Source organism: Calonectris borealis, chromosome 30, assembly GCF_964195595.1.
Source record: "Calonectris borealis chromosome 30, bCalBor7.hap1.2, whole genome shotgun sequence".
Classification (NCBI taxonomy): domain Eukaryota; kingdom Metazoa; phylum Chordata; class Aves; order Procellariiformes; family Procellariidae; genus Calonectris; species Calonectris borealis.
In genome coordinates, this window is record NC_134341.1 from 3,005,357 (window position 1) to 3,022,954 (window position 17,598).

General features: G+C 69.8%; 1 protein-coding gene across 4 annotated transcripts; it reads left to right on the forward strand.

Moving 5' to 3' along the window:
- Positions 1-1,494: 1,494 nt before the first annotated feature.
- B4GALNT1 (beta-1,4-N-acetyl-galactosaminyltransferase 1) lies at positions 1,495-13,553 on the forward strand. Of its 4 annotated transcripts, none has more exons than XM_075133938.1 (10): positions 1,495-1,700; positions 3,619-3,792; positions 5,171-5,277; positions 5,579-5,616; positions 6,650-6,830; positions 7,393-7,527; positions 7,691-7,878; positions 8,145-8,285; positions 10,468-10,705; positions 12,923-13,553. In XM_075133938.1, exons 1-10 carry the CDS (start codon positions 1,495-1,497, stop codon positions 13,135-13,137), a joined length of 1,623 nt encoding a protein of 540 aa, XP_074990039.1. In that variant the 3' UTR covers positions 13,138-13,553. The 4 variants fall into 4 exon arrangements, with proteins under 4 accessions (XP_074990039.1, XP_074990040.1, XP_074990041.1 ...); XM_075133939.1 differs by having other exon boundaries at positions 7,411-7,506; XM_075133940.1 differs by lacking the exon at positions 3,619-3,792 and having other exon boundaries at positions 7,411-7,506.
- The last annotated feature ends 4,045 nt before the right edge of the window (positions 13,554-17,598 follow it).

Genomic DNA, 17,598 nt, shown 5'->3' on the forward strand with positions numbered 1-17,598 from the left:
CGCACTGGATTACCCTCGGAGGCATTGGGGCCATTGGGTTGCACTGGTTTGCACTGGGGGCACTGGGTTGCACTGGTTTGCACTGGATTACCCTGGGAGGCATTGGGGCCATCGGGTTGCACTGGTTTGCACTGGGGGCACTGGGTTGCACTGGGACGCACTGGATTACCCTGGGAGGCATTGGGGCCATTGGGTTGCACTGGTTTGCACTGGGGGCACTGGGTTGCACTGGGACGCACTGGATTACCCTGGGAGGCATTGGGGCCATTGGGTTGCACTGGTTTGCACTGGGGGCACTGGGTTGCACTTGGGGGCACTGGGAGGTTCTGGGGGCACTGGGATGCACTGGGACGCACCATATTACCCTGGGAGGCATTGGGGCCATTGGGTTGCACTGGTTTGCACTGGGGGCACTGGGATGCACTGGGACGCACTGGATTACCCTGGGAGGCATTGGGGACACTGGGTTGCACTGGTTTGCACTTGGGGGCACTGGGTTGCACTTGGGGGCACTGGGAGGTGCTGGGGGCACTGGGTTGCACTGGGACGCACTGGATTACCCTGGGAGGCATTGGGGCCATTGGGTTGCACTGGTTTGCACTGGGATGCACTGGATTACCCTGGGAGGCATTGGGGCCATTGGGTTGCACTGGTTTGCACTGGGATGCACTGGATTACCCTGGGAGGCATTGGGTTGCACTGGTTTGCACTGGGGACACTGGGTTGCACTGGGACGCACTGGATTACCCTGGGAGGCACTGGGGCCATTGGGTTGCACTGGTTTGCACTGGGGGCACTGGGTTGCACTGGGACGCACTGGATTACCCTGGGAGGCATTGGGGCCATTGGGTTGCACTGGTTTGCACTGGGATGCACTGGATTACCCTGGGAGGCATTGGGGCCATTGGGTTGCACTGGTTTGCACTGGGATGCACTGGATTACCCTGGGAGGCATTGGGTTGCACTGGTTTGCACTGGGGACACTGGGTTGCACTGGGACGCACTGGATTACCCTGGGAGGCATTGGGGCCATTGGGTTGCACTGGTTTGCACTGGGGGCACTGGGTTGCACTGGGACGCACCATATTACCCTGGGAGGCATTGGGGCCATTGGGTTGCACTGGGAGCACTGGGTTGCACTGGGATGCGCTATATTACCCTGGGAGGCATTGGCGACATTGGGTTGCACTGGTTTGCACTGGGGGCACTGGGACGCACTGGGATGCGCTATATTACCCTGGGAGGCACTGGGGCCATTGGGTTGCACTGGTTTGCACTGGGGGCACTGGGACGCACTGGGATGCACTGGATTACCCTGGGAGGCATTGGCGCCATTGGGTTGCACTGGGGGCACCGGGTTGCACTGGGAGGCACTGGGGACATTGGGTTGCACTGGGAGGTGCTGGGGTGCACTGGGGTGCGCTGGTTTGGGCGTGGCCCAGGTGACGCGGGTGCCCCCGCAGCCCCGCCCCGCCGGCCCCGCCCACCCGCAGGATGCGGGGGGCGCAGCGCTCCCTCTGCCTGCTGCTGGTGGCCACGGCCTCGCTGGCCGCGCTCTACCTGCACCTCTGGGCGCCCAAGGGCCCCCCCAGCGTCGACCTGCGGCGCCCCTCCCCCGAGCGCCTGCTGCCCCCCGCCCTGCCCCCCCCCGCCCGCTCCTACCCCCACGTCCCCTTCCGCCTCAAGGAGGAGGTCATGGAGTAAGGACCCGCGCCGGTCAGAGGGGCACCCATGGGTGGGGGCTCCTCGGGGTGGGGGCTGGGGCACCCATGGAGTGGGGGTTCCTCAGGGTGGGGGCACCCATGGGTGGGGTCTGGGGCTCCTGGGGCTGGGGCAGCCATGGGGTGGGGGCACCCATGGGTGGGGGCTGGGGCACCCATGGGCTGGGGCACCCATGGGGTGGGGGCACCTCGGGGTGGGGGCACCCATGGGTGGGCGCTGGGGCATCCATGGGGTGGGGGCACCTCAGGGTAGGGGCACCCATGGGTGGGGGCTGGGACTCCTGGGGCTGGGGCACCCATGGGTGGGGGCACCTCAGGGTAGGGGCACCCATGGGTGGGGTCTGGGGCTCCTGGGGCTGGGGCACCCATGGGTGGGGGCACCCATGGGTGGGGTCTGGGGCACCCATGGGTCTGGGGCACCCATGGGCTGGGGGCACCTCAGGGTGGGGGCACCCATGGGTGGGGTCTGGGGCTCCTGGGGCTGGGGCACCTCAGGGTAGGGGCACCCATGGGTGGGGTCTGGGGCACCCATGGGCTGGGGCACCCATGGGCTGGGTCACCTCAGGGTGGGGGCACCCATGGGTGGGGTCTGGGGCACCCATGGGCTGGGGCACCCATGGGCTGGGGGCACCTCAGGGTGGGAGCACCCATGGGTGGGGTCTGGGGCTCCTGGGGCTGGGGCACCTCAGGGTGGGGGCACCCATGGGTGGGGTCTGGGGCACCCATGGGCTGGGGCACCCATGGGCTGGGGGCACCTCAGGGTGGGGGCACCCATGGGTGGGGTCTGGGGCACCCGTGGGTCTGGGGCACCCACGGGCTGGGGGCACCTCAGGGTGGGGGCACCCATGGGTCTGGGGCATCCATGGGCTGGGGGCACCTCAGGGTGGGGGCACCCATGGGTGGGGTCTGGGGCTCCTGGGGCTGGGTCACCTCAGGGTGGGGGCACCCATGGGTGGGGTCTGGGGCACCCATGGGTCTGGGGCACCCATGGGCTGGGGGCACCTCAGGGTGGGGGCACCCATGGGTGGGGTCTGGGGCTCCTGGGGCTGGGTCACCTCAGGGTGGGGGCACCCATGGGTGGGGTCCGGGGCACCCATGGGCTGGGGCACCCATGGGCTGGGGGCACCTCAGGGTGGGGGCACCCATGGGTGGGGTCTGGGGCACCCGTGGGTCTGGTGCACCCACGGGCTGGGGGCACCTCAGGGTGGGGGCACCCATGGGTGGGGTCTGGGGCTCCTGGGGCTGGGGCACCTCAGGATGGGGGCACCCATGGGTGGGGTCTGGGGCACCCATGGGCTGGGGCACCCATGGGCTGGGGGCACCTCAGGGTGGGGGCACCCATGGGTGGGGTCTGGGGCTCCTGGGGCTGGGGCACCTCAGGGTGGGGGCACCCATGGGTGGGGTCTGGGGCACCCATGGGCTGGGGCACCCATGGGCTGGGGCACCCAAGGGCTGGGGGCACCTCAGGGTGGGGGCACCCATGGGTGGGGTCTGGGGCACCCATGGGTCTGGGGCACCCACGGGCTGGGGGCACCTCAGGGTGGGGGCACCCATGGGTGGGGTCTGGGGCACCCATGGGTCTGGGGCACCCACGGGCTGGGGGCACCTCAGGGTGGGGGCACCCATGGGTGGGGTACCCAAGGGTGGGGAGTCTGGGACTCGCAGGGATGGGGCACCCTGGGAAGGGGGCACCCCGGGGAGGGGGTGACGGGGCGGTGGCAGGGTGGGTGACGGGCGATGCTGGGGAGATGCCAAGGTGGGTGCTGGGACGGTGGTGGCTGCTGTTGGGTGATCCTGGGCGGGTGCCAGGGCGGGTGCGGGGGCGGTGGCCGGGCGTGGGGGGGGCACCGTCCCCACCCGTGGGTGCGGAGCGGGCGGGTGACGGCGGGCGGGGCAGGCTGCTGCCCAGGAACGGCTGCTCCTGCGAGGCGGAGCCGGGGCTGGCGCTGCCCCTCCAGCGGCAGCTCTTCGGGCAGGGCCCGCCCGTCGACTTCGCCAGCGCCTTCGCCCCCGCCGAGCGGCCCCGCCTGCAGCGCCAGCGCGAGCGCGAGTACCGCAGCTACCGCCTGCGGTGAGCGGGGGCACCCGTGGGAGGGGCGGGGGGACCCCGGGGGGGGGACCCCTCGGGGTCAGGGTGGGGCAGGGGGACCCCGCGGGGTCAGGGTGGGGCAGGGCGGGACCCTCTGGGATCAGGGCGGGGCAGGATGGGACCCCCGGGGTCAGCGTAGGCGGGGGGGACCCCCGGGGTCAGCGTGGGGCAGGGGGGGACCCTCTGGGATCAGGGTGGGGCAGGGTGGGACCCCCGGGGTCAGCGTGGGCGGGGGGGACCCCCGGGGTCAGGGTGGGGCAGGGGGGGACCCTCTGGGATCAGTGTGGGGCAGGGGGGACCCCCGGGGTCAGCGTGGGTGGGGGGGGACCCCCCGGGGTCAGCGTGGTGGGGGGGACCCCCAGGGTCAGTGTGGGGCAGGGGGGACCCCTGGGATCAGCATGGGCGGGGGGGACCCCCCAGGGTCGGCGTGGGGCAGGGTGGACCCCCGGGGTCAGCGTGGGCGGGGGGGACCCCCCCGGGGTCAGCGTGGGTGGGGGGGACCCCCAGGGTCAGTGTGGGGCAGGGGGGACCCCTGGGATCAGCATGGGCGGGGGGGACCCCCCAGGGTTGGCGTGGGGCAGGGGGGACCCCCGGGGTCAGCGTGGGTGGGGGGGGACCCCCCGGGGTCAGCGTGGTGGGGGGGACCCCCAGGGTCAGTGTGGGGCAGGGGGACCCCTGGGATCAGCATGGGCGGGGGGGACCCCCCAGGGTTGGCGTGGGGCAGGGTGGACCCCCGGGATCAGCGTGGGCAGGGGGGACCCCCCAGGGTGGGCATGGGGCAGGGGGATCCCCCGGGATCAGCGTGGGCAGTGGGGACCCCCGGGGTCAGTGTGGGGCAGGGGGGACCCCCGGGATCAGCGTGGGCAGGGGGGACCCCCAGGGTCAGTGTGGGGCGGGGGGGACCCCCTAGGGTGGGCATGGGGCGGGGGGATCCCCCGGGATCAGCGTGGGCAGTGGGGACCCCCGGGGTCAGCATGGGGCAGGGGGATCCCCCGGGATCAGCGTGGGCAGGGGGGACCCCCAGGGTCAGTGTGGGGCGGGGGGGACCCCCTAGGGTCAGCGTGGGGCAGGGGGGACCCCTGGGATCAGTGTGGGCAGGGTGGGACCCCCAGGGTCAGCGTGGGTGGGGGGGACCCTCTGGGGCTCAGGGTGGGTCAGGATGGGACCCCCCGGGGTCAGTGTGGGGCAGGATGCGACCCTCCCCCCCCCACCCCCCCAGGCGCAGCATTGGGCAGGATGGGACATCCCTGGGCAGGATGGTGCCCCCCAGGGCTTGCTGTGGGGCAGGGTGCTGTGGGGCAGGGTGCTGTGGGGCAGGGTGACCCCCCGCTGAGACCCCCCCCCCCCCCCCCCCTCGCAGGGTGCAGTCCCCGGCCGACCGGCTGCTCATTGTCCGCGCCAACTCCCCCCTCGAGTACCCGGCCCAGGGGGTGGAGGTGCGGCCGCTGCAGACCGTCCTGGTGCCCGGTGAGGGGCGGGGGGCACGGGGGCCTGGGGGGGCGTGGGGGGCACAGGAGGATTGGGGGGGCCACAGTGGCATTGGGGGGGCACGGTGGTGTGTGGGGGGTACGGCAGCTCAGGGGGGTGAGCACATATGGGGGGGCACGGGGAGGGATGTGGGGCATGGGGGGCACTGGGGAGGGGGGAGGCCTGGGGCTGTCGGGGGCACGATGGGCATGGGGGGGGCAGGGGGTGACCCCCCCCCCCCAGGGGGCTTTGGGTGGGTGCCCCCGGACCCGCTCACCTCCCCGTGTCTGCGGCCCTGCAGGGCTCAGCCTGCAGGCAACGGGCAGGAAAACCTACCAGGTGAGGGCAGGGCGTGGGCAGGGCGCGGTCCTGCGTGGGTGGGGCGTGGACAGGGCGTGGTCCTGCATGGGCAGGGTGTGGGCAGGGTGTGGGCAGGGCATGATTCTGCGTGGACGGGGGGTGGGCAGTGCATGGACAGGGCGTGGGCAGGGTGTGGGCAGGGCGTGATCCTGTGTGGGCAGGGCGTGGGCCGGGCGTGGGCTGGGCATGGGCAGGGTGTGATCCTGTATGGGCAGGGCGTGGGCAGGGTGTGGGCAGGGCGTGATCCTGCATGGGCAGGGCGTGGGCAGGGGGTGGGCAGGGCATGGGCAGGGTGTGATCCTGCATGGGCAGGGCGTGGGCAGGGCGTGATTCTGCGTGGGCAGGGCATGGGCAGGGCATGGACAGGGCATGATCCTGTACGGGCAGGGCGTGGGCAGGGTGTGATCCTGCGTGGGCAGGACGTGGGCAGGGTGTGGGCAGGGCGTGATCCTGTATGGGCAGGGCGTGGGCAGGGTGTGGGCAGGGCGTGATCCCATATGGGCAGGGCATGGGCAGGGCGTGATCCTGCATGGGCAGGGCATGGGCAGGGCATGGGCAGGGTGTGATCCTGTGTGGGCAGGGCGTGGGCAGGGCGTGGTCCTGCGTGGGCAGGGCATGGGCAGGGCATGGGCAGGGTGTGATCCTGCATGGGCAGGGCGTGGGCAGGGCGTGGTCCTGCGTGGGCAGGGCATGGGCAGGTTGTGGGCAGGGTGTGATCCTGTATGGGCAGGGCGTGGGCAGGGCGTGGTCCTGCGTGGGCAGGGCGTGGGCAGGGCGTGGGCAGGGTGTGATCCTGCATGGGCAGGGCGTGGGCAGGGCGTGGTCCTGCGTGGGCAGGGCATGGGCAGGGTGTGATCCTGCATGGGCAGGGCATGGGCAGGGCGTGATCCTGTGTGGGCAGGGCGTGGGCAGGGGGTGGTTCTGCCTGGGTGGAGCAGCCCGCCCCCGGGTGGTGCTCTGGCGTGTCCTGGGCGTGGCCACCCCAGAATCCCCCCCTCCAACCCCCCCCCAGGTGAACCTGACGGCCACCATGGGGACGCTGGCGGTGGCGGCCGTGGTGGAGGGCGTGGAGCTGCAGGGGGAGGGGCAGCCCCACCTCTCGCTGGCCGCCGCCCGCCTGGACCACCTCAACCGCCAGCTGCAGTTCGTCACCTACACCAACACCCTCTTCCACCCCGACACCGCTGACATCGGTGGGTGCTGCGGGGTGGGGGCTGGCCGGGGGGTGCCATGGGTGGGACCTGGATGGGTGCTGACCCCATGGGTGCCATGGGTGGGACCTGGATGGGTGCTGACCCCGTGAGTGCCATGGGACCTGGATGGGTGCCATGGGTGGGACCTGGATGGGTGCTGACCCCATGGGTGCCATGGGTGGGACCTGGATGGGTGCTGACCCCGTGAGTGCCATGGGACCTGGATGGGTGCCACGGGTGGGACCTGGATGGGTGCTGACCCCATGGGTGCCATGGGTGGGACCTGGATGGGTGCTGACCCCGTGAGTGCCATGGGACCTGGATGGGTGCTGACCCCATGGGTGCCATGGGTGGGACCTGGATGGGTGCTGACCCCGTGAGTGCCATGGGTGGGACCTGGATGGGTGCTGACCCCGTGAGTGCCATGGAGGGTCCCTGCCCCTGGGGACGCCTGGGGCTCAGGCCCGGTGACACCGTGTCCCCGTGGCAGTGCCCCGAGGGTGCAGGGCACCCTGCGGCAGGCGGGTCCCCCCCCCCCACACCCGCCCCCCGGGACACCCAGCGCCCCTTTGCCTTCCAGTGCAGTTCTCCACCGACGGGCACGCCGCCGCCTTCGCCATCCGCATCCGCCACCCGCCCACCCCCCGCCTCTACGGCCCGGGTCCCACTGGAGACAGTGACGGGGACGGGGACGAAGGTGAGCTATGGGGACCCCCCTGCCCACCCCAAAACCAATCCTCCCAGTGGGGGGGGGGGGGGGGCAGTCCTCCCAGTGCCGGGGTATCCCAATCCCAGTGTGGGTGCCCCAGTCCCCCCAGCTGCCCCCCCCCCCCCGGCTGACATCCCCCCCCCCCACTCAGGATACAACGTCACGGCGCTGGTGACCATCGCCACCAAGACCTTCCTGCGCTACGAGAAGCTGCGGGGGCTCATCGCCAGCATCCGCCGCTTCTACCCCTCCGTCACCATCGTGGTGGCCGATGACAGCCAGCACCCCGAGCCCCTGCAGGGCCCCCACCTCGAGCACTACCTCATGCCCTTCGGCAAGGTGGGGGGAGGCTTGGGGGGTTGTTGGGGGGTCAAGGTTGGGCTGGGGGATGGGGGGGGGGGCAGGGAGAGGTTGGGGGAGGGCACTGGGGAGGGGGGGGGACGTGGAGGGAGCTGGTAGGGGTGTGGGTCCCCAAGGATGGGGGATATGGGGGGGGGGGGGGCTGGCAGGGCTGTGGGTGCCTGGGGAGGAGGGGACGTGGCAGGACTCTGGCAGGGCCGTGGGGCAGCCGTGGGGCAGCGGGCACTGACGCTGGGGCACCGCAGGGCTGGTTCGCCGGGAGGAACCTGGCGGTCTCGCAGGTGACCACCAAGTACGTGCTGTGGGTGGACGACGACTTCATCTTCACCCCCCGCACCCGCCTGGAGAAGCTGGTGGACGTGCTGGAGAGAACCAGCCTGGACCTGGTGCGGGCACTGGGGGGGTAGCGCGGGCACCCAGGGGCTTGGGGGGGCACCGGTGGGGTGCTGGTGGTCAGTGGGTCTCCATGCTCTGGGTAGGGGAGTGCCGGTGTCCCATGTGCCCAGTGCCCAGTGCCGGGGGTGCTCCATGCCCCACATCCCCAATGCCCAGAGCTGGGGGGGTGTCCCAGTGCCTCCAGTGTCCCCAGTGCCCAGTGCGGGGGGGTTGTCCCAGTGCCCCATGTCCCCAGTGCCCAGTGCCGGGGATGCTCCATGCCCCACATCCCCAGTGCCCAGAGCTGGGGGGGTGTCCCAGTGCCTCCAGTGTCCCCAGTGCCCAGTGCGGGGCGGGTTGTCCCAGTGCCCCATGTCCCCAGTGCCCAGTGCCGGGGATGCTCCATGCCCCACATCCCCAATGCCCAGAGCTGGGGGGGTGTCCCAGTGCCTCCAGTGTCCCCAGTGCCCAGTGCGGGGGGGTTGTCCCAGTGCCCCATGTCCCCAGTGCCCAGTGCCGGGGGGGTGCTCCATGCCCCACATCCCCAATGCCCGGAGCTGGGGGGGTGTCCCAGTGCCTCCAGTGTCCCCAGTGCCCAGTGCGGGGGGGTTGTCCCAGTGCCCCATGTCCCCAGTGCCCAGTGCCGGGGATGCTCCATGCCCCACATCCCCAATGCCCAGAGCTGGGGGGGTGTCCCAGTGCCTCCAGTGTCCCCAGTGCCCAGTGCGGGGGGGTTGTCCCAGTGCCCCATGTCCCCAGTGCCCAGTGCCGGGGGGGTGCTCCATGCCCCACATCCCCAATGCCCGGAGCTGGGGGGGTGTCCCAGTGCCCCCAGTGTCCCCAGTGCCTGCCTGTGGGTGTCCCAGTGCCCCACACCCCCAATGCCCAATGCCGGGGGGTGCCCCATGCCCCTCGTCCCCAGTGCCCCCCAGTGTCCAGTGTGGGGGGGTTGTCCCAGTGCCCCATGTCCCCAGTGCCCAGTGCCGGGGGGGTGCCTCATGCCCCACATCCCCTGTTCCCAGAGCGGGGAGGGTGCCCCGATGCTCCACATCTCCAGTGCCTGGTGCCAGGGGCTGCCCCAGTGTCCCCCAGTGCTCCCCAGGGGTGCCAGTGCCCAGTGTTTTGGCAGTGCTGTGGGTGGGTGGCACCACGCTGGGGTGTCCTGGTGGGTCTGGTGTGCCAGGGGTGCTGTGGGTGGGTGGGTACGTGGGGAGGTCCCAGGGGCTGCTGGTGCCCAGTGCTGCAGGCGGGTGGTGCTGAGGTGAGTCAGGGGTGCTGGTGCCGGTGCCCAGTGCCACAAGTGTGTGATGCTGGGCGGGTATTGGGGGGGCCTCGGGTGCCAGTGCCCGGTGCCAGTGCCCGGTGCTGCGGGTGGGCGATGTTGGGGGGATCTTGGGTGCCAGTTCTGCCAGTGGGCGATGCTGCGGGGGGATGTCTTGGGTGCTGCTGCTGGTGCCAGTACCTGGTGCCGGTGCTGCAGGTGGGTGATGCTGGGGAGTACTGGGGATATCTCGGTGCGTGGTGCCAGCGCCCGGTGCCGGTGCCACAGGTGGGCAATGCTGGGAGAGTATCAGTGGGTGCCATTGGCATTGCCCCATGCCCAGTGCCAGTGCCCGGTGCTGCAGGCGGGTGATGCTGGGGAGTACTGGGGATATCTCGGTGTGTGGTGCCAGCGCCTGGTGCCGGTGCCACAGGTGGGCAATGCTGGGAGAGTATCAGTGGGTGCCATTGGCATTGCCCCATGCCCAGTGCCAGTGCCCGGTGCCGCAGGCGGGTGATGCTGGGGGGTACCGGGGATGTCTCGGTGCCCAGTGCCAGTGCCTGGTGCTGGTGCTGTCCTGCAGGTGGGTGATGCTGGAGGGGGGGTGCTGGGTGCCGTTGCCGTTCCTGGTGCCAGTCCTGGTGCCCGTGCTGCAGGCGGGTGATGCTGGGGTGCCGTTCCCGGTGCCCAGTGCCAGCGCTGGGTGCCATCCCACAGGCGGGCGATGCTGCGGGGTACCGGGGATGTCTCGGGTACCGGTGCCATTGCCTTTGCCAATGCCCAGTGCTACTGGTGGGTGATGCTGGGAGGATATTGGGTGCTGGTGCCATTGCCAGTTCCCGGTGCCATTGCCTGGTGCCACCGGCGGGTGATGCTGGCGGGTGCCGGGAATGTCTCCCTGCCCGGTGCCAGCGCCCGGTGCCGTCCCGCAGGTGGGCGGCGCGGTGCGGGAGATCACGGGCTACACCACCACGTACCGGCAGCGGCTGAGCGTGCGGGGGGGCGGCGCGGGGGGCGACTGCCTGCGGACGCGGCCCGGCTTCCACCACCGCCTGGCCGGCTTCCCCGCCTGCGTCGTCACCGACGGCGTCGTCAACTTCTTCCTGGCCCGCACCGACAAGGTCCGGCAGGTCGGCTTCGACCCCCGCCTGCGCCGGGTCGCCCACCTCGGTGAGGCGGGGGGGAGAAGGGGGGGCCTGGGGGGGGTCCGGGAGGGGACCTGGGGGGGGGGTCTGGGGGGTCCCGATCGGGGGCAGGGGGGGGAAGGGGACCGGGAGGGGACCGGGGGGGGGGGGTCCCGATCGGGGGCAGGGGGGGAAGGGGTCCGGGAGGGGACCTGGGGGGGGGGGTCCCGATCGGGGGCAGGGGGGGGAAGGGGTCCGGGAGGGGACCTGGGGGGGGTCTGGGGGGTCCCGATCCCGGGCGGGAGGGGAAGGGGTCCGGGAGGGGACCTGGGGGGGGTCTGGGGGGTCCCGATCCCGGGCGGGAGGGGAAGGGGTCCGGGAGGGGACCTGGGGGGGGTCTGGGGGGTCCCGATCCCGGGCGGGAGGGGAAGGGGGCCGGGAGGGGACCTGGGGGGGCGGGTCCCGATCGGGGGCAGGGGGGGGAAGGGGTCCGGGAGGGGACCTGGGGGGGGGTCTGGGGGGTCCCGATCGGAGGCAGGGGGGAAGGGGTCCGGGAGGGGACCTGGGGGGTTCCGGGGGGGTCCCGATCCCGGGCGGGGGGGAAGGGGTCCGGGAGGGGACCTGGGAGGGGTCTGGGGGGTCCCGATCCCGGACGGGGGGGAAGGGGTCCGGGAGGGGACCTGGGGGGGGGTCTGGGGGGTCCCGATCGGGGGCAGGGGGGGGAAGGGGGCCGGGAGGGGACCTGGGGGGGGGTCTGGGCGGTCCCGATCGGGGGCAGGGGGGGAAGGAGGCTGGGGGGGGTCTGGGGGGTCCCGATCGGGGGCGGGGGGGGGAAGGGGACCGGGAGGGGACCTGGGGGGGTGTCTGGGGGGTCCCGATCGGGGGGGGGGGGAAGGGGGCCGGGAGGGGACCTGGGAGGTCCTGGGGGGGCGGTCCTGCGGGTCCCGGGGAGGGGTCTGGGGGGGAGCGGGTCTGGGGTGGGGGACCTTGGGGGTTGTCAGGGGGCTCCAGGGGGCGGGAGAGGACCCGGGGGGGTCTGTGGGGGAAGGGATCCGGGGGGGGGACCTGGAGGATGCTGGGGGGGCAGTCCTGGGATTCCCGGGGCGGGAGGGGTCCCGGGGGGGGGTCTGGGGGGGAGGGGGTCGGGGGTCCGTGGTGGGGGACCTGGGGCGGTGTCAGGGGGGTCCAGGGAGCGGGAGGGGTCCCGGGGGGGTCTGTGGGGTAAAGGGTCCGAGGGGGGGACCAGGAGGGTGCTGGGGCAGGGGTCCTGGGGTTCCCGGGGTGGAGGGGCAGTGTCCTGGGGGGGCATCTCAGGGGGTCCTAGGCGCCCGGTGGGGGGAGGCAGGGGGTCCTGGGGGGGACAAGGGTGTCCGGGGGAGGTTCTAGGGGTCCCGAGGGGAGGGGGTCCGGAGATCCTGGGGTTAGAACAAGGGTGTCCTTGGGGGGAGTTCCGGGGCGGACGGGGGGGTTGGGAGTCGGGGCCTGGGGGTCCCAGGGGGAAGTCGAGGCGGGGTCCTTGGTGTCCTGGGGGGGACAAGGGGTCCCAGGGGAGCCGGGGGTCCTGTGTGCATCCTGGGGGTCCCGGGGGGGTTCCAGGGTGTCCTGGGTGGGTATGGGATGTCCTGCAGAGGGGAGTGGAGTGTCCTGGGGGGAGTCTGGGATGTCCTGGGGGGGACCAGTGTGTCCTGGGGGGGGGTATGGGGTGTCCCAGGGTGGTGGCCAGGACGTCCTGGCGGGGGGGGTGTTCAGATTTCGGGGTGCCGGGGGTCCCAGGAGTGGGGGGTGCTGGGGGGTACCCGGGTGGGGTCCTGCATGTCCTGGGGGAAGGTCCTGGGTGTCCCAAGAGGGAGTCCGGAGTGTCCAGGGGTGGTTTGGACATTGGGGAGCTGGGTGGGAGTGGGCCGGGGTGTCCTGGGGGGTCCAGGGTGTTGGTGTGCTGGGTGGGAGGGGGCTGGGGTGTCCCAGGGGGGTCCAGGGTGTTGGTGTGCTGGGTGGGAGGGGGGCTGGGGTGGCCCATGGAGGGGGTTCAGACTTTGGGGTCCCCTGGGGAAGAGGAGGGGGCTGAAAACCGGGATCCTGGGATGGGGCTGAGACATTGGGGTCCCCTGGGAGAGAACTTGGGGAGACCCCTGGTCAATACAGGGGGGGAGCAAATGGGCAGGACGCAGGGTTCCCCCCCACCATGGGGTCATCTGGGGTCCTGGGGGAGGTGGGGAGCACTGGGAGGGTGCTGAACCTATTTCGGGGTTCTCCCTCCTCCCAGAGTTCTTCATCGACGGGCTGGGGGTGCTGCACGTGGGCTCCTGCGAGGACGTGGTGGTGGATCACGCCTCCAAGCTGGCGCTGCCCTGGCGCCGGACGGAGGGTGAGCGGCAGTACGCCCGCTACCGCTACCCGCCCGCCCGCGACGACAGCCTGCGCCTCAAACACCGCCTCTTCTTCTTCAAGAACCGCTTCAAGTGCATGGCCGGCAACTAGCCCCCGGCCACCACCCAGGGGCACCCCCGTGGGCAACCCCCATGGGCCACTGCCATGGGCCACCACCCAGGGCCACCACCCAGTGCCACCGCCATGGGCCACCGCCATGGGCCACCACTATGGGCCACCACGGGACTGCGGCCACCCTGGAGCACCCCCGCCCTCCCCCGCCCGCGGTGTTTTTAGCTCTTTTGTACTTTGGGGGGTGGTGGTGGCGGGGGGGGGGACCCCCCCAGGGGACCCAGCCGTCCGGGTGCCCCCCCTTTTGTCGTTCCCCCCCCCCCCCGACTCAGTTTTCTATTGTACAGCCCCTGCCCCTGCGCTGCCACCAGGATTTTTGTGCCAAGTCTCGGCCCCTCCCCGCCCGGGACCCCCCGGGGACCCTCCGGGCCGGGCTGGGGGAGGGGCTGGGGGAGGGGCTGCCCCCCCGCCCCCCCCGCCCTTTTCTACCCGATGGATGGTGAGATTTTAACCAGACCGAAATCTGCCTCTTTGTTCAGAAAAAGAAGAGTGGGGAGCCTGGCCACGCCCACTGACACCGTAGCCACGCCCCTTTCAAGGAATACCGTATTAACCCCACCCCTTTATTCAAGCCCCGCCCACTCCTATCTCAGCACCGCCCATTTCTTCAAGCACCGCCCCACCTCTTAGTACCGCCCCTTTCTTTAAGCCACACTTTAGCCCCGCCCCTTTCGCCAAGCGCCACCTTAGCCCTATCCCTTTCTGCAAGCCCCGCCCACTCCCATCTTAGCCACGCCCCTTTAAGCACCGCCCGATGGCTTAGCCCTGCCCCTTGCCTTAAGCACCACCCCCACGTCTTAACCGCGCCTCTTCCTGCAAGCCCCGCCCCCACCCCGCAGGTCCAACCCACTGCTGCAAGTGGGTGACATCACGGGGGGGCGGGGTCCCCGTGGAGTGATGGTGCCCACGGGGGGGAGGGTGTCCCCGTGGGGCGGGTCACTGGGATGCGGGGGGGTGTCTCAGGGCTGGGGGGGGGTGGGGGTGGGCTGCAGAGTGGGGGGGGCTGTAGGGTGCTGGGGGGCGGGGGCGTGTGTCCCCCATGTGTCCCCCATGTGTCCCCATGTGTCCCCCGTGTGAGCCCCATCCTGCCGTGTGACCCCCTCTCCCCCCCGACTCTCCAGGGGCTCCCCAGCCCCCCGTGGCCCCGCCCCATGAACAGCCCCCCCGCCCCGAGCCCCCCCCCCCGGCACCCCCGGCCGCACCCAGTGACCCCCAGCCCAGGGCCATGGGGCGGAGCTGGGGGCGGTGCCAGGGGCGGAGCCAGAGCCATGCAGGAGTGACCAGCTCAGCACATGGAGTGCCCCGCCTGGGGGCGTGGCTTCCAGATGGGGCGTGGCCTAAATGAGGGCATGACCCCCGCCCCTATGGGGCGTGGCCCCCCGGTGGGTGTGGCACAGAATTGGGCATGTAGCGTCTGCAGGGAGGTGTGGCTTGTGGCCTGGCTGTGGGGGTGTGGCTCCTCAGGGGCGTGGCCTATGGTGAAGGGGGTGTGGTTTATCCACAGGGGATGCAGGAGCCCCTGGGTCCCCCCTTGACCCTCCCCCCCTCCTCCTGTCCCATCAGGGTCCCATCCTGCACCCAGCAGGGTCCCACCAGCACCATCAGGGTCCCATCCTGCCCAGCACCCGCTCAGATTTGGGCTCGTTTTGGCTGTAGGCGACATCTGTGCGGGGCTGTGGCCACACCAGGGACATGGGCATGGACCTGCTGGGGACAAGGACACACGAGGGACAAAGACATGGACACACCAGGGACAAGGACACACCAGAGACATGGACATGCCAGGAACATGGGCATGGACATGTGATGGACAAGGACGTGGTCACACCAGGGACAAGGACATGGACATGTGATGGACAAGGACATGGTCACACCAGGGACAAGGACATGGACATGTGATGGACAAGGACATGGACACACCAGGGACACGTGTGACAAGGACATGGACATGTGATGGACAAGGACATGGACACACCAGGGACAAGGACAAGGACATGTGATGGACAAGGACATGGTCACACCAGGGACAAGGACATGGACATGTGATGGACAAGGACGTGGTCACACCAGGGACAAGGACATGTGATGGACAAGGACATGGTCACACCAGGGACAAGGACATGGACATGTGATGGACAAGGACATGGTCACACCAGGGACAAGGACATGTGATGGACAAGGACATGGTCACACCAGGGACAAGGACATGTGATGGACAAGGACGTGGTCACACCAGGGACAAGGGCATGGACATGTGATGGACAAGGACAAGGACACACCAGGGACAAGGACATGGACATGTGATGGACAAGGACATGGTCACACCAGGGACAAGGACATGGACATGTGATGGACAAGGACATGGTCACACCAGGGACAAGGGCATGGACATGTGATGGACAAGGACATGGACACACCAGGGACAAGGACAAGGACATGTGATGGACAAGGACATGGTCACACCAGGGACAAGGACATGGACATGTGATGAACAAGGACGTGGTCACACCAGGGACAAGGACATGGACATGTGATGGACAAGGACATGGTCACACCAGGGACAAGGACATGGACATGTGATGGACAAGGACATGGACACACCAGGGACAAGGACAAGGACATGTGATGGACAAGGACGTGGACACACCAGGGACAAGGACAAGGACATGTGATGGACAGGGACAAGGACATGGACATGTGATGGACAAGGACACGGACACACCAGGGACACGTGTGACAAGGACATGGACATGTGATGGACAAGGACATGGTCACACCAGGGACAAGGACATGGACATGTGATGGACAGGGACAAGGACATGGACATGTGATGGACAAGGACATGGTCACACCAGGGACAAGGACATGTGATGGACAAGGACATGCCAGGAACAAGGACATGGACCAGGGACAGGAACACACCAGGAACAAGTCGCTGGACCCCCAAGGGACAAGGCCACTCCAGGTCCAGGGTTGGGGTCCTCCAGCTCCTGGGGGAAATACCTGGGGGCCCAAGAGCCATGTTGGGGGCCAAGAGGCAGGTGGGTCCCACCCCTGAGTCCCAGGAGGTCCCTGGCTCACCTCCCCCTGTGGCCTCCTGGCAGCGGCAGGGACACGGGCACCCATGGGTACTGACCCCCCTGGGTGGTCCCACAGCAACACCCCCCAGGTGACCCTACAATAACAACCCCCTGCTGAGGAACCCTACAAAAACACCCCCCGGAACTTCCCATGACCCCCTCAGAAGTTTCCAACAGTGACACCCCAGGGCCACCCCACAGCTCCTCCCTGGGTGACCTAGTGGTGACCCCCCAAGGTGATGCCCCCCCCATCATCCCCACCATCGTCCCCGCCCCACCACAGCCCCCCTGTACATTGCCCCCCATCCCCATGTGCCATCGTGACCTCCCCATCTCAGGTCCCATCCCAGTGTGTCCCATCCCCATGTCCCATCCTGGTGCTCCCATCCAATTGTCCCATCCCAGTGTCCCACACTGGTGCCCTCCATCCCAATATCCCCACCCTGGTGTCCCAACCTTGATGTCCCCATTCCAATGTCCGCATTTCAGTCATATCCCAGTGTCCCATCCCCATATCCCCATCCTGGTGTCCCACCCTGATGGTCCCACCCCAGTGTCCCAGTCCAGCGTCCCACCCTGGTGTCCCCATCCTGATGGTCCCACCCCAGTGTCCCAGTCCAGCGTCCCATCCTGGTCTCCCATCCTGATGGTCCCACCCCAGTGTCCCAGTCCAGCGTCCCACCCTGGTGTCCCCATCCTGATGGTCCCACCCCAGTGTCCCAGTCCAGCGTCCCATCCTGGTCTCCCATCCTGATGGTCCCACCCCAGTGTCCCAGTCCAGCGTCCCACCCTGGTGTCCCATCCTGATGGTCCCACCCCAGTGTCCCAGTCCAGCGTCCCACCCTGGTCTCCCATCCTGAGGGTCCCACCCCAGTGTCCCAGTCCAGCGTCCCATCCTGGTCTCCCATCCTGATGGTCCCACCCCAGTGTCCCAGTCCAGCGTCCCATCCTGGTCTCCCATCCTGATGGTCCCACCCCAGTGTCCCAGTCCAGCGTCCCATCCTGGTCTCCCATCCTGATGGTCCCACCCCAGTGTCCCAGTCCAGCGTCCCATCCTGGTGTCCCATCCTGATGGTCCCACCCCAGTGTCCCAGTCCAGCGTCCCATCCTGGTCTCCCATCCTGATGGTCCCACCCCAGTGTCCCAGTCCAGCGTCCCACCCTGGTCTCCCATCCTGATGGTCCCACCCCAGTGTCCCAGTCCAGCGTCCCATCCTGGTGTCCCATCCTGATGGTCCCACCCCAGTGTCCCAGTCCAGCGTCCCATCCTGGTGTCCCATCCTGATGGTCCCACCCCAGTGTCCCAGTCCAGCGTCCCATCCTGGTCTCCCATCCTGATGGTCCCACCCCAGTGTCCCAGT

What these genes read in the sequence shown, in the direction of transcription:
- B4GALNT1 (XM_075133938.1), top strand. Translation starts at nt 1,495, where the DNA reads ATGCGGGGGGCGCAGCGCTCCCTCTGCCTGCTGCTGGTGGCCACGGCC. An exon ending in CCCCGACACCGCTGACATCG is followed by an intron (nt 6,831 to 7,392) that starts GTGGGTGCTGCG and finishes CGGGACACCCAG; the next exon opens with CGCCCCTTTGCCTTCCAGTG. An exon ending in AGAGAACCAGCCTGGACCTG is followed by an intron (nt 8,286 to 10,467) that starts GTGCGGGCACTG and finishes GCCGTCCCGCAG; the next exon opens with GTGGGCGGCGCGGTGCGGGA.